This window comes from Pavona decussata, unplaced genomic scaffold, assembly GCF_977016875.1.
Source record: "Pavona decussata unplaced genomic scaffold, jaPavDecu1.1 SCAFFOLD_51, whole genome shotgun sequence".
Taxonomy (NCBI): domain Eukaryota; kingdom Metazoa; phylum Cnidaria; class Anthozoa; order Scleractinia; family Agariciidae; genus Pavona; species Pavona decussata.
In genome coordinates, this window is record NW_028145473.1 from 5963907 (window position 1) to 5976853 (window position 12947).

Here is a 12947-nt window from a genome sequence, read left to right on the forward strand (position 1 = left end):
GGGGGGGGTTGCATCCCGGCCCCAGAGGACAAATAAAGCACGGTCAAGATGGGGTTAACCGATCCAAAGTAATACGATGTCTGAGACCGTAAATTGTGAACTTCAAGACGTTGCAGATCGCAAGCCTCAATTTAGTGGCAAACAAGAGAAACCCCTCACCACCCCCAGCACGCCAAATGGCAAAACAGTCGAGCACAGGAACAAAGCAAAACAGCACAAAAAGACATTTGGTGGAAGAATCTTCCTCGCATTCTCGTCTAACCTGAATGGCATCTTATGTTAATTAACAACAATTTGCGCAGCTCGATCGAAATTAAGACATGGTCATGTTGTTTCTGTTTTATAAAATATTGCAAAATAAAAATAAAAATAAACAAACAAACAAAAAACAAAGAAAGAAGGTATTTTGAAAGACACGTCCTTTCGTCTATACGGGCTACTTTAAAACTGACCATATGGCGTCGATTTCTTGACCGTTCTTCGCATGCCAACCCTCACCCGCCATTTGTAGCAGTTAAATGGTCGATTTAGGTTTATTTATTGCCATCAAACGTCAATTCCAACTTCCTTTTCAAAAACATTGTTACGATCTCTGTGTATTCGATTTAGTTTAAGAGCAAACACATCTAAAGATGCTTGAAGGACAAGTCAAACGTAACCGGAAGTCAGATCTCTCTGGCGCGTCGGTCGTTGCGTTATCATAAGTAACTTCCGGTATAAAGTCAAGTAGCGCAACGGAATAGTAACAAAACAATATATATCACGCTATCCTTATGACTAAAATCAGTCATTAGCTCAATTGTGCCAGGAGGAAAGGTTTAAAAGCACTGCGAGGCGTACAGTGGGAATGAATAAGGCCGCTTAAGCCCTTATTGATTTCTTCTCTTTATATAGGAGTGTTACTGAGTACATATACTACCTATACCATAAAGTAAAATGTGGTAAGTTCTCGAAGTTTCGTATCGGTCAAGGTTGCTTGTTTGTTGCTGTTGTTACTGTTTAATTTTTACTTAAACGTATTAAACATAGGGAGTTTCCGCTTTACAGATTGACACCAAGAAAACACCTGAGTCCATTAATTGAAAAAATTCTGTAACTTTCCTATCCATGTTGCTGAATTGAAAACTAACGACACTGTTAACTATTTTAACAACCTTCTTCAATTCATATTTCGTTCAGCTTCAAATTTCCGCCAGTTTGCTAATTAACGGTAAGGTCTTTTTCTTTTCACAAAGGTTCCAAGGCCCATGAGAAAACCAGATATGACCTCTTCAAACGAATATACCAATGAACAGCTAAACTACTTCAGAATTTGCCATGTAACAACTAATGTACTAGCTGAGGGTCTGAGAACGATTTTTAAACAGGAATGGGACAAACAGTACAAAGCAACAATGGGAGAGTGGAAAGATGATCCTAGGAATGGACTGGACTTTTACAACGGGGAGTCGCTTCGAAACCGAAAAAAAAATGCACACCTCCTGGCCACCATGAAGAATGGAGATAGGACTGAATGGGATTGTACAATGCTGTTTTACGCCATCCTTTACTCTGATTGTGTTGGGCACGGTATTAACGCAACAGTCAGGACAAATGTAGATGATCTTAGAAAATTTAGGAACGAAGCATTTGCTCACACACTCCGAGACAATCTCTCCGATGCAGACTTTCATAAAACCATTAGCAACGTTTGCGGCGCTTTTCAAGTGCTTGGTCTCGATACTGTAAAAATTCAAGACATAAAAAATCAGACAACGTTTTCTACAGAAGAGTTACGAGATGTGCTGAAACAAGTTGATAACCTTAAACAGCAACTTCAAGATAAGGAAGATCAGCGACAGGACCTCGAAGAACAGCGTAAGGTCCTGGAAGATCAGCTGCAGAAAGAAATTACCTCTTTTTGTATTCTTCCACCGAACCCTTCACACGACATCGGAACTCGCGATCGTGATGTAGCTGAAATAGCACAACAGCTTAGGGAGCTAAAAGAAGCCAATGAAAGCAGTCTAACCTATCTATACATCTCGGGAAATCCTGGAAGTGGCAAATCGCAGCTAGTAAGTCTTGTGGCTAGACGATACTTTGATGAAAGTAAACAAATGCCATGTGCAACGCCATTTGTGATGACTCTAAATGCCACTAGTCCAGATTCACTTCTGGAGTCGTATGCTTTCTTTGCTCGCCAATTAAGATGTCCGGAATATTCAATTATACAAATCCTCAACTCCAAGAATTCGAAAATTGACGAGAAGATAGCTGATCTTAAGATGCTTATTTCCACAAAAATTGGCTTGTACACGTCTTGGCTACTGGTGGTTGACAATGTCACCAGCGTATCTTCTGTGCATGTTCATCTGCCAGATTCTGGCAACGAGGCATGGGGAAAGGGTCAGTTGTTGATTACAACACAAGATACCGCGTCTATCCCTTTACCAAGCTCGTGCATCAATCACATCCCAGTAAGCAAAGGTATGGATCACGACGATGCCATCTCTTTATTGTCCATACTTTCTGGCCTTCCCAAAAGCGAGCAGGAAAATGAAGTTGCACAAACACTGGACTACCAACCTCTTGCTTTAGCGAGCGCCGCAACCTTTGTTAAACAGGTTCGGCAGAACAAAGCGTCATCACATTTCGGATGGAAAGAATATCTAAAAATATTAGAAAAAGGTCAACGGAGAATTACTGAGGAAATTCTTACTGAAACAAACCTTAGCTACCCAAACTCCATGACCGCAGCCATAGCTCTGGCCGTTGAAAAGGAGATCACTTCCGACAAAGTTGTGAATCACTTATTCTCTTTACTTTCGATTTGTGCACCCAAACCATTAAGCCTGGATATTGGAATCAATTACATAAAAACCGTAGATGAAAATAGCAAAGATCTAGAAAAAGAATTGATTTGCATGAGACTAAAGAGATGCTCACTACTGCTATTTGATGAAGACGAAAATGGTTGCTTCATTCGTGTACACCAGGTTGTACATGATGCTATCAAAACTGCATTAAAGCACAACCCAGAGGATAATAACATTGACATCATGAATGGGGCTATTAAATCATTCAACCAGTTTATCAATACCCTCCCAAAAGAACGCCACTCAGCATTGGACACTCTACATGTCGTCCCTCATTTGAGAACCTTACTTTTTGTGATTGATGATGTGTTTTCAAAAGAAAGCTCATTTCAAGTCCATAATAAATATATTTCAAGCGATTTTTATCAAGAAAACGTTCAATCCTTTGGCAGGATATGTGCAAGGCATTGTGCATTTGACAGCGCAAAAATGTACCACGAATACGCACTCGCTCTTACCCTGGAAAAACCAGAGTGTACCGATCTCGAAGTTGCATTGAGTTATAATGAGTTAGGTTTAATTCACCAAGACTTAGGCGACCTTGTGCAGGCCAAGGAGTTTCATCAACGTGCTTTAACCATTACACTTGAGAAGCTTGGTGTCGAACATATTGATGTTGCAACGAGTTACAATAACTTAGGTATAATTCACCGACAGTTAGGCGACCTTGAGACGGCAAAGGAGTATCATCAACGGGCTTTAACTACGTATCTCGAGAAGCTTGGATCCGAACATATTCATGTTGCAACGAGTTACAATAACTTAGGTTTAATTCACCGAGACTTAGGCGACCTTGAGCACGCCAAGGAGTATCATCAACGTGCTCTGACCATCACACTTGAGAAGCTTGGTGCCGAACATATTGATGTTGCAACGAGTTACAATAACTTAGGTTTAATTCTCCAAGACTTAGGCGACCTTGAGCACGCCAAGGAGTATCATCAACGTGCTCTAACCATTAAACTTGAGAAGCTTGGTGCCGAACATATTAGTGTCGCAACGAGTTACAATAACTTAGGTTCAATACACCAAGACTTAGGCGACCTTGAGCAGGCCAAGGAGTATCATCAACGTGCTCTAACCATTAGACTTGAGAAGCTTGGTGCCGAACATATTAGTGTTGCAACGAGTTACAATGACTTAGGTTTAATTCTCCAAGACTTAGGCGACCTTGAGCACGCCAAGGAGTATCATCAACGGGCTCTAACCATTAGACTTGAGAAACTTGGTGCCGAACATATTGATGTTGCAACGAGTTACAATGACTTAGGTTTAATTCTCCAAGACTTAGGCGACCTTGAGCACGCCAAGGAGTATCATCAACGGGCTCTAACCATTAAAGTTGAGAAGCTTGGTGCCGAACATATTAGCGTTGCAACGAGTTACAATAACTTAGGAGAAATTCACCGACACTTAGGTGACCTTGAGGAGGCCAAGGAGTTTCATCAACGTGCTTTAACCATTACACTTGAGAAGCTTGGTGCCGAACATATTGATGTTGCAACGAGTTACAATAACTTAGGTTTAATTCTCCAAGACTTAGGCGACCTTGAGCACGCCAAGGAGTATCATCAACGGGCTCTAACCATTAAAGTTGAGAAGCTTGGTGCCGAACATATTAGCGTTGCAACGAGTTACAATAACTTAGGTTCAATTCACCAAGACTTAGGTGACCTTGAGCAGGCCAAGGAGTATCATCAACGTGCTCTAACCATTAGACTTGAGAAGCTTGGTGCCGAACATATTAGTGTTGCAACGAGTTACAATAACTTAGGAGAAATTCACCGACACTTAGGTGACCTTGAGGAGGCCAAGGAGTTTCATCAACGTGCTTTAACCATTACACTTGAGAAGCTTGGTGCCGAACATATTGATGTTGCAGCGAGTTACAATAACTTAGGTGTAATTCACCAAGAGTTAGGCGACCTTAAGCAGGCTAAGGAGTATCATCAACGTGCTCTAACCATTAGACTTGAGAAACTTGGTGCCGAACATATTGATGTTGCAACGAGTTACAATGACTTAGGTTTAATTCACCAAGACTTAGGCGACCTTGAGCAGGCCAAGGAGTATCATCAACGTGCTCTAACCATTAGACTTGAGAAACTTGGTGCCGAACATATTGATGTTGCAACGAGTTACAATGACTTAGGTTTAATTCTCCAAGACTTAGGCGACCTTGAGCACGCCAAGGAGTATCATCAACGGGCTCTAACCATTAAAGTTGAGAAGCTTGGTGCCGAACATATTAGCGTTGCAACGAGTTACAATAACTTAGGAGAAATTCACCGACACTTAGGTGACCTTGAGGAGGCCAAGGAGTTTCATCAACGTGCTTTAACCATTACACTTGAGAAGCTTGGTGCCGAACATATTGATGTTGCAACGAGTTACAATAACTTAGGTTTAATTCTCCAAGACTTAGGCGACCTTGAGCACGCCAAGGAGTATCATCAACGGGCTCTAACCATTAAAGTTGAGAAGCTTGGTGCCGAACATATTAGCGTTGCAACGAGTTACAATAACTTAGGTTCAATTCACCAAGACTTAGGTGACCTTGAGCAGGCCAAGGAGTATCATCAACGTGCTCTAACCATTAGACTTGAGAAGCTTGGTGCCGAACATATTAGTGTTGCAACGAGTTACAATAACTTAGGAGAAATTCACCGACACTTAGGTGACCTTGAGGAGGCCAAGGAGTTTCATCAACGTGCTTTAACCATTACACTTGAGAAGCTTGGTGCCGAACATATTGATGTTGCAGCGAGTTACAATAACTTAGGTGTAATTCACCAAGAGTTAGGCGACCTTAAGCAGGCTAAGGAGTATCATCAACGTGCTCTAACCATTAGACTTGAGAAACTTGGTGCCGAACATATTGATGTTGCAACGAGTTACAATGACTTAGGTTTAATTCACCAAGACTTAGGCGACCTTGAGCAGGCCAAGGAGTATCATCAACGTGCTCTAACCATTAGACTTGAGAAACTTGGTGCCGAACATATTGATGTTGCAACGAGTTACAATGACTTAGGTTTAATTCTCCAAGACTTAGGCGACCTTGAGCACGCCAAGGAGTATCATCAACGGGCTCTAACCATTAAAGTTGAGAAGCTTGGTGCCGAACATATTAGCGTTGCAACGAGTTACAATAACTTAGGAGAAATTCACCGACACTTAGGTGACCTTGAGGAGGCCAAGGAGTTTCATCAACGTGCTTTAACCATTACACTTGAGAAGCTTGGTGCCGAACATATTGAGGTTGCAACGAGTTACAATAACTTAGGTTTAATTCTCCAAGACTTAGGCGACCTTGAGCACGCCAAGGAGTATCATCAACGGGCTCTAACCATTAAAGTTGAGAAGCTTGGTGCCGAACATATTAGCGTTGCAACGAGTTACAATAACTTAGGTTCAATTCACCAAGACTTAGGTGACCTTGAGCAGGCCAAGGAGTATCATCAACGTGCTCTAACCATTAGACTTGAGAAGCTTGGTGCCGAACATATTAGTGTTGCAACGAGTTACAATAACTTAGGAGAAATTCACCGACACTTAGGTGACCTTGAGGAGGCCAAGGAGTTTCATCAACGTGCTTTAACCATTACACTTGAGAAGCTTGGTGCCGAACATATTGATGTTGCAGCGAGTTACAATAACTTAGGTGTAATTCACCAAGAGTTAGGCGACCTTAAGCAGGCTAAGGAGTATCATCAACGTGCTCTAACCATTAGACTTGAGAAACTTGGTGCCGAACATATTGATGTTGCAACGAGTTACAATGACTTAGGTTTAATTCACCAAGACTTAGGCGACCTTGAGCAGGCCAAGGAGTATCATCAACGTGCTCTAACCATTAGACTTGAGAAACTTGGTGCCGAACATATTGATGTTGCAACGAGTTACAATGACTTAGGTTTAATTCACCAAGACTTAGGCGACCTTGAGCAGGCCAAGGAGTTTCATCAACGTGCTTTAACCATTACACTTGAGAAGCTTGGTGCCGAACATATTGATGTTGCAACGAGTTACAATAACTTAGGTTTAATTCTCCAAGACTTGGGCGACCTTGAGCACGCCAAGGAGTATCATCAACGGGCTCTAACCATTAAAGTTGAGAAGCTTGGTGCCGAACATATTAGCGTTGCAACGAGTTACAATAACTTAGGTTCAATTCACCAAGACTTAGGTGACCTTGAGCAGGCCAAGGAGTATCATCAACGTGCTCTAACCATTAGACTTGAGAAGCTTGGTGCCGAACATATTAGTGTTGCAACGAGTTACAATAACTTAGGAGAAATTCACCGACACTTAGGTGACCTTGAGGAGGCCAAGGAGTTTCATCAACGTGCTTTAACCATTACACTTGAGAAGCTTGGTGCCGAACATATTGATGTTGCAGCGAGTTACAATAACTTAGGTGTAATTCACCAAGAGTTAGGCGACCTTAAGCAGGCTAAGGAGTATCATCAACGTGCTCTAACCATTAGACTTGAGAAACTTGGTGCCGAACATATTGATGTTGCAATGAGTTACAATAACTTAGGTGTAATTCACCAAGAGTTAGGCGACCTTGAGCAGGCTAAGGAGTGTCATCAACGTGCTCTTTCCATTGAGAAACTTGGCGCCGACCATATTGATGTTGCAACGAGTTACAATGACTTACGTTTAATTCACCGAGACTTAGGCGACTTTGAGCAGGCCAAACGAGTATCATCAGTGTGCTCTATCTATTAGACTTGAGAAGTTGTACACCGAACATATTCTTGTTGAAACGAGTTAAAATTACTTGGGTTTAATTCACAACTAGAAGGGTGACCTTGAGGAGGCCAAGGAGAATGATCAACGTTCTCCAGCCATTACACTTGAGAAGGTTGGTGCCGGACATATTGATGTTGCAACGAGTTCATAATACAATGACTTTAGTAAACTTCAACAACACTTAGGTACCTATGCCTAACTTGCTTGAGTTGCAAGTTGACTGTCGTGGTATCCAGGACGTTTGCGTAAATATGAATGAGGTTGGGTGGGAGGGGGCACCTCTATGGCTGCTTATGTGGATAGCAAGGCCTACTCATCTCCGGTAACAAGAGGGCCACAAAATAATTATAAATTATAAATTTTGGTACATTTCTTCGCCGTCTTCGGCGAAACAACGACGTGAAATGGCCAAATTTCGGAATTTTTCAGAATTTCGAATTTCGAACGTTAGAACGTAAGCACATGTACGGTAAATATTCCAATATCTGTCTTAACATGAACGCCGTTCCTACCAGTTTTGTTTCTGGATAGTTCGGCCAGAATGTACGAGTTGAGTAAATTGAAATAATCACAAAGTGGTGCAAGTAACGAGATCTTATATTTTTAAATTGGGTTTACCGTCGTGGTTGCTCAGGGAGCGTTTGATTGACCCTATTCCGGAACAGGATTTACATACAATGACAAAAAAATCTCTTACGATAGGTTTTTGGAGTTACTGAAGTACAAAATCGCTCTTAAATTATCGTGTATCAACGAAAGTTTGCAGAAATAATAATGTAATAAAAATACGTTATTCAATTTTATCTTCCAAAATTTACTTAAATATAGAAATTTAACAGCTATTCCGCTTATTCTTATTCCGGAATACGGTCAATCGAGCGCAACCTTAATTGAAGTCCCTTATTTCTTTTAAGAATGCCGTTATGTCGTGAAATTCACATGAAGCCGAGCGAGGGAGCGGAAAGGAAACAGAAGACTGCTCCAAAACTTTGTACAGCTTTGTTTTTTTTTCAGGTTTTCAACGTAAAAGACGTTCATTCATTCAAGCTCTTTAATGCAGATAAAATGAATCATCTTATGAAGAAACAATCCATTTAGGAATTGGCTGAAAAGAAAACAGGCAGACAATAAGATGAGTATCCCCTCCCTCGTTTACTTTCATTTCATTTCTGGTTGCAACTTTTTCCCATTCTTTACTTGGGAACCTACATGTGCTTGAGAACATGTGAGCAAAAGACGTCTGAGATAGCTCACCTTTTTAAAAGCCCTAACAGTGATCAGAATCGAATTTCTCCTTGTTATATCAATGCTTATTCAATCCCCGAGTTCATGAGAATTGAGAATATGATCACCCAAGGTGAATTTTCTTGAGATTTTCATAACTTCTCCCCAGTACTTTATAAGAAAAGTATGGGGACAAGATAGGAGAATTTTGCCTTTGATATTAGGGGTTAAAGGGTTAAATGGCTTTCTACGAACACAGGATGTCCTATTATAGCAGTCTGTTTAGCGAGCGAATGGTGTCCAAGTTATTTGCTGTTAGTCTACAAACAGTCCTTGTTGTTTCCGAGTTTAAAATGTGCTATTCAACGTAATAAACCAAGGAAAAACAAAACAAACAAACAAACAAAAAACAGTAAAAGAAACAGGCCAGGAATAAGTTGTTTTTCAAATTTTATTGCACGAGATGATAAAATAGTAAAGAGAACTTCGAGTCCTGCCTGTGGTATTTATGCCTGAGTGAGAGAGTTAGCTGCTCAATTCCTCAAATGGTAGAATGCTAAAACATTTTCTTAAGGACGGTGCCTACTAATATACGGATATTTTTTGCGCGGTTTCAGACTATGCGGAGAAAGCAGAACTTAGCAAGTGCTTTCGGTATCCAAAATGAAAACTAGGGGAAACCGTGCATTTTCAGAGATAATAAAGCTGCAATTTGGAAAAAATATGCCATAAATTGCTTTGTATTTTACTGCATTTTAGAACAATTGTTGCTTTATTATCTCTCAAAAATTCCCCGCTACCCCCAATTTTCATGTTGGATTCCAGTAGCCCTTACTAAGATCTGCTTTTCCCACACAGTCATAAACTGTGTAAAAATACTTCTGTTTTTCGAGGCACAGTCCTTAATTGAGAGTAAAAACGTGCTAGAAGACTAAGTGCTTAAAGGGAACCTCTACTCTGACAACAAATTGATGTTAAATCGTAAGAAATAATGTCTTAATTCTAAATTGTATTTTGAAAAGACCATCCAAGTGTGCTAAAAATTACATTTGATTATCGTCGCTTTTAAATTTCCTGGGCGCCGCCATTTTGGATATTATGACGTCATACGGCTGCCACTATTGTCATTTAGCATAACTTCTTTTGTGAGAAACAATTCGTCATGAAGTCCAACATGGCGGGGCCCGGAAAATTTGAAAGCGAAAATAGGCAATAATCAAATCTTGTTTTGTCCGACACGGAAATTATATTTTTAACTCGTGAATGCGCGTAGCACAATGAACGAGTTATAGCGATAGCTGACTGTTGACTTGGTTGGTTGGTCGGTCGGTTTTGTCGTTAACTTTCGGGCGTGCGCAGTGAATGAGTTTTAAACTCAATTAGTGGAAAAAACACGCGAACATTTATTGTTCACGGCGCATCAGGAAATTCTTATTCAATATGTAGAGAATAATTTGACGATCATTTAGTGCAAGAATGGAGATTTTTCGTTCAATCTGAACAAAGTTACAAGTTTTTTCAGTTTTTCAGAAAGTCCGGGGTCGTAAACTCAATTAGTGAAAAAGAAAAAAAAAAAAACGTGAAAATTTTTTTCACGACGCGTCAGAATTCTCTCATTCATTCTGTAGAGAATAATTTGACAATCATTTAAGTGTAAGAATGGAGGTTTTTCGTTGAATCTGAGCAAAGTTATAGGTTTTTTCGTTTTTTTCTACAAAGTGCGGTTTCTTTTAAGAATTAAAAATAATTTAATTTAGAAATAATTTAATTAAAAAATAGAGGTTTCAAAGGGAAAAAATGTTTCATTTTCGAAATTTACAACTGGTAATTTATGGGAAAGCAAAAGAACGCGGTCGATAAATAATTCTTATTTAGTAAGAGCTTCGCCACTCGTTTTGGCTATCGTGCCCGGCTTTGCAGTGAGCCACCCATAAAAACCGCCAGCGACGCAGGCTAGGCATGAAATGTAATGCGATACTTTGTTGAACATATTTCCCTCTGTGAGATCGGCTTGCCCTTCAGTAATTTTGTAATTTTAATTCCCGAAAAAAACTTTACTTGCCCATCGGGCAAGTGATGGTCAGAATCCACTAGCCCCATCGCAAAATCCAGTAGCCCCGGACTATCGGACTCGAATTTGCATGACGTAGCTGCACATAGCGTGCTTTTATGAACTTTGAATAAAAAAACACGTGATTTGTTTTTTAATCGGCGCATCAGAATAATCTTATTCAATCTGTAGAGAATAGTTTGACAATCATTTTTATAGTACAAGAATGGTTATTTTTCGTTACATAATCGGGCAAAGATATAATTTCTTTTAGCTTTCAAGGAAGTTTCCGTAGCCGTCTAAATTTCAATTACTATGTGTCATCTGCATTCTCGAGTTGGCTCACAGGAGCCTTTGATCACGTTTTCCAACGAATTTGAAATATGATTGCATTTTCAACAATTTAACGTTACTTTATACCGAGAGTGGAGGTTCCCTTAAAGTCAGCTGATTAAAGTGCAGACATTTGTGAGACAATTGTCTACATCAAACACAACAAAGTCAATGAAATAACGTGTCCAGTTCAGAAAAAGTTATATTTCCTTATGATACAAAAAAGCAGAAAGCTAGAAGCTGTTTCACACCTTATTAAATCACTGGGAAAACAACCGCACCCGTTCAGATAGGTATACAAAAACACTGGTCGAGATTTGAGACCTGGACTTGGAATGAACTTAAAGAAAACCTCTACTCTTGAAATAAATTAACGTTAAATCGTTAAAAATACAATCTAATTTTAAATTTCGTTGGAAAACATGGAATAACATTTTTGTGTCGGACAAAACAGAATATGATTATCGCCTATTTTTCATTTTAAATTTCCCGCGCGCCGCCATCTTGGATTCCATGACGTAATATGGTTGTTCTATTGTTCACACAAAAGATTTCTTGCTTATTAACAATAGCGGCAACCATATGACGTCATAAAATCCAACAAAGCGGCGCCCAGGAAATTTAAAGTCGGAAATAGGCGATAATCATATCTAATTTTTTAGCACACTTGAATGTTATTTCTACATTTTAAACTAACATTTATAATTTAGACACTATTTCCGACAATTTACCATCAATTTGTTGTCGGAGTGGAGGTTCCCTTTAACACGGGAAAGATTCTAAAAAAAGCTGTTTGTAAAATATCCATAAACGAACAACGGAATATGAAAAGTAATCCCAGGTAGCTTTCAAATTATACGCGATATTCATGCTTAGGATTTTGTTCCACACCAACTTGGATAACACATTCAAAGTTGGCTCTGGGATGTGGTGCGATGATCCAAGTAACCTTCCACAAAGATATTGCACGAGATTACAGCTAATACATCATTGTTGAGATGATAACTTGTACCAGCATCTGAATCATCCTTTTTCATTTTGAATCTGGAAAAAGGAGGCCTGGTGACGAAAAAACAACACAAAAACGGCTAAGCAGAAACTAAAATCATGATATTAAACAATTGCGCACTGGGAATCAATACACCCAATCAGTGCAATATGGTTATGGATCATACTCAGTTAAGCTTGAAAAACGGCGGCCCAACTTTTCTCAAGTTTAACTCAGTGTGACCTATAATGTTCAGATATTGTATTTATTTGTTAAGTGGCCGTGATTTCATCAATAAATGATTTTTGTATCGCCATTTTCGAGTGAAGAGTTCGTAATTAACAAAAATTAGCCTGCGTAGCTGGCGGTTTTTATGGGTGGGCTCACCGGAAAGCCGGCTTCGCCGCGACTGTCGCGGCTCTCTCCCCATTTCACCAGTAGCTGCACCAAAACCGCCAGCTACGCAGGCTAAACAAAAATGCACACGATGACCCAAAATACCGTTTATGTACAAACACTTTAGTCCGACCGCTCAGGCTTTCAAACAACCAATCTTCTATTGTCCTTTAGTTAACAATTGGTTTATGCGTCAGCATGCTTTCATCGAGACATGAAGCACCCAGGAAGTTTGGAAAGCACGAAAGATGCGTAAAAGCAACTCTAGCTTCCTGAGTGCTCTCCAAACTTCCCGCCTGCTTCATAACTCGATGAATGCACGCTGACGCATGAACCA

The 12947-nt window shown here is 40.0% G+C and overlaps 2 protein-coding genes across 2 annotated transcripts in view; both read left to right on the forward strand.

The window, feature by feature from the left end:
* LOC146481247 (uncharacterized) overlaps positions 1 to 12947 on the forward strand; it is a 59267-nt gene that overhangs the window by 9144 nt on the left and 37176 nt on the right. The window lies entirely within an intron of this gene.
* The window catches only part of LOC146481248 (uncharacterized), a 115875-nt gene that overhangs the window by 9013 nt on the left and 93915 nt on the right, over positions 1 to 12947 (forward strand). The window contains exons 2-3 of the mRNA XM_085109025.1: positions 1261 to 6900; positions 7027 to 9255. Coding sequence (XP_084965151.1) covers positions 1261 to 6900; positions 7027 to 7595 — 6209 coding nt within the window. The 3' untranslated portion in view covers positions 7596 to 9255. The remainder of the gene's footprint in view (positions 1 to 1260; positions 6901 to 7026; positions 9256 to 12947) is intronic.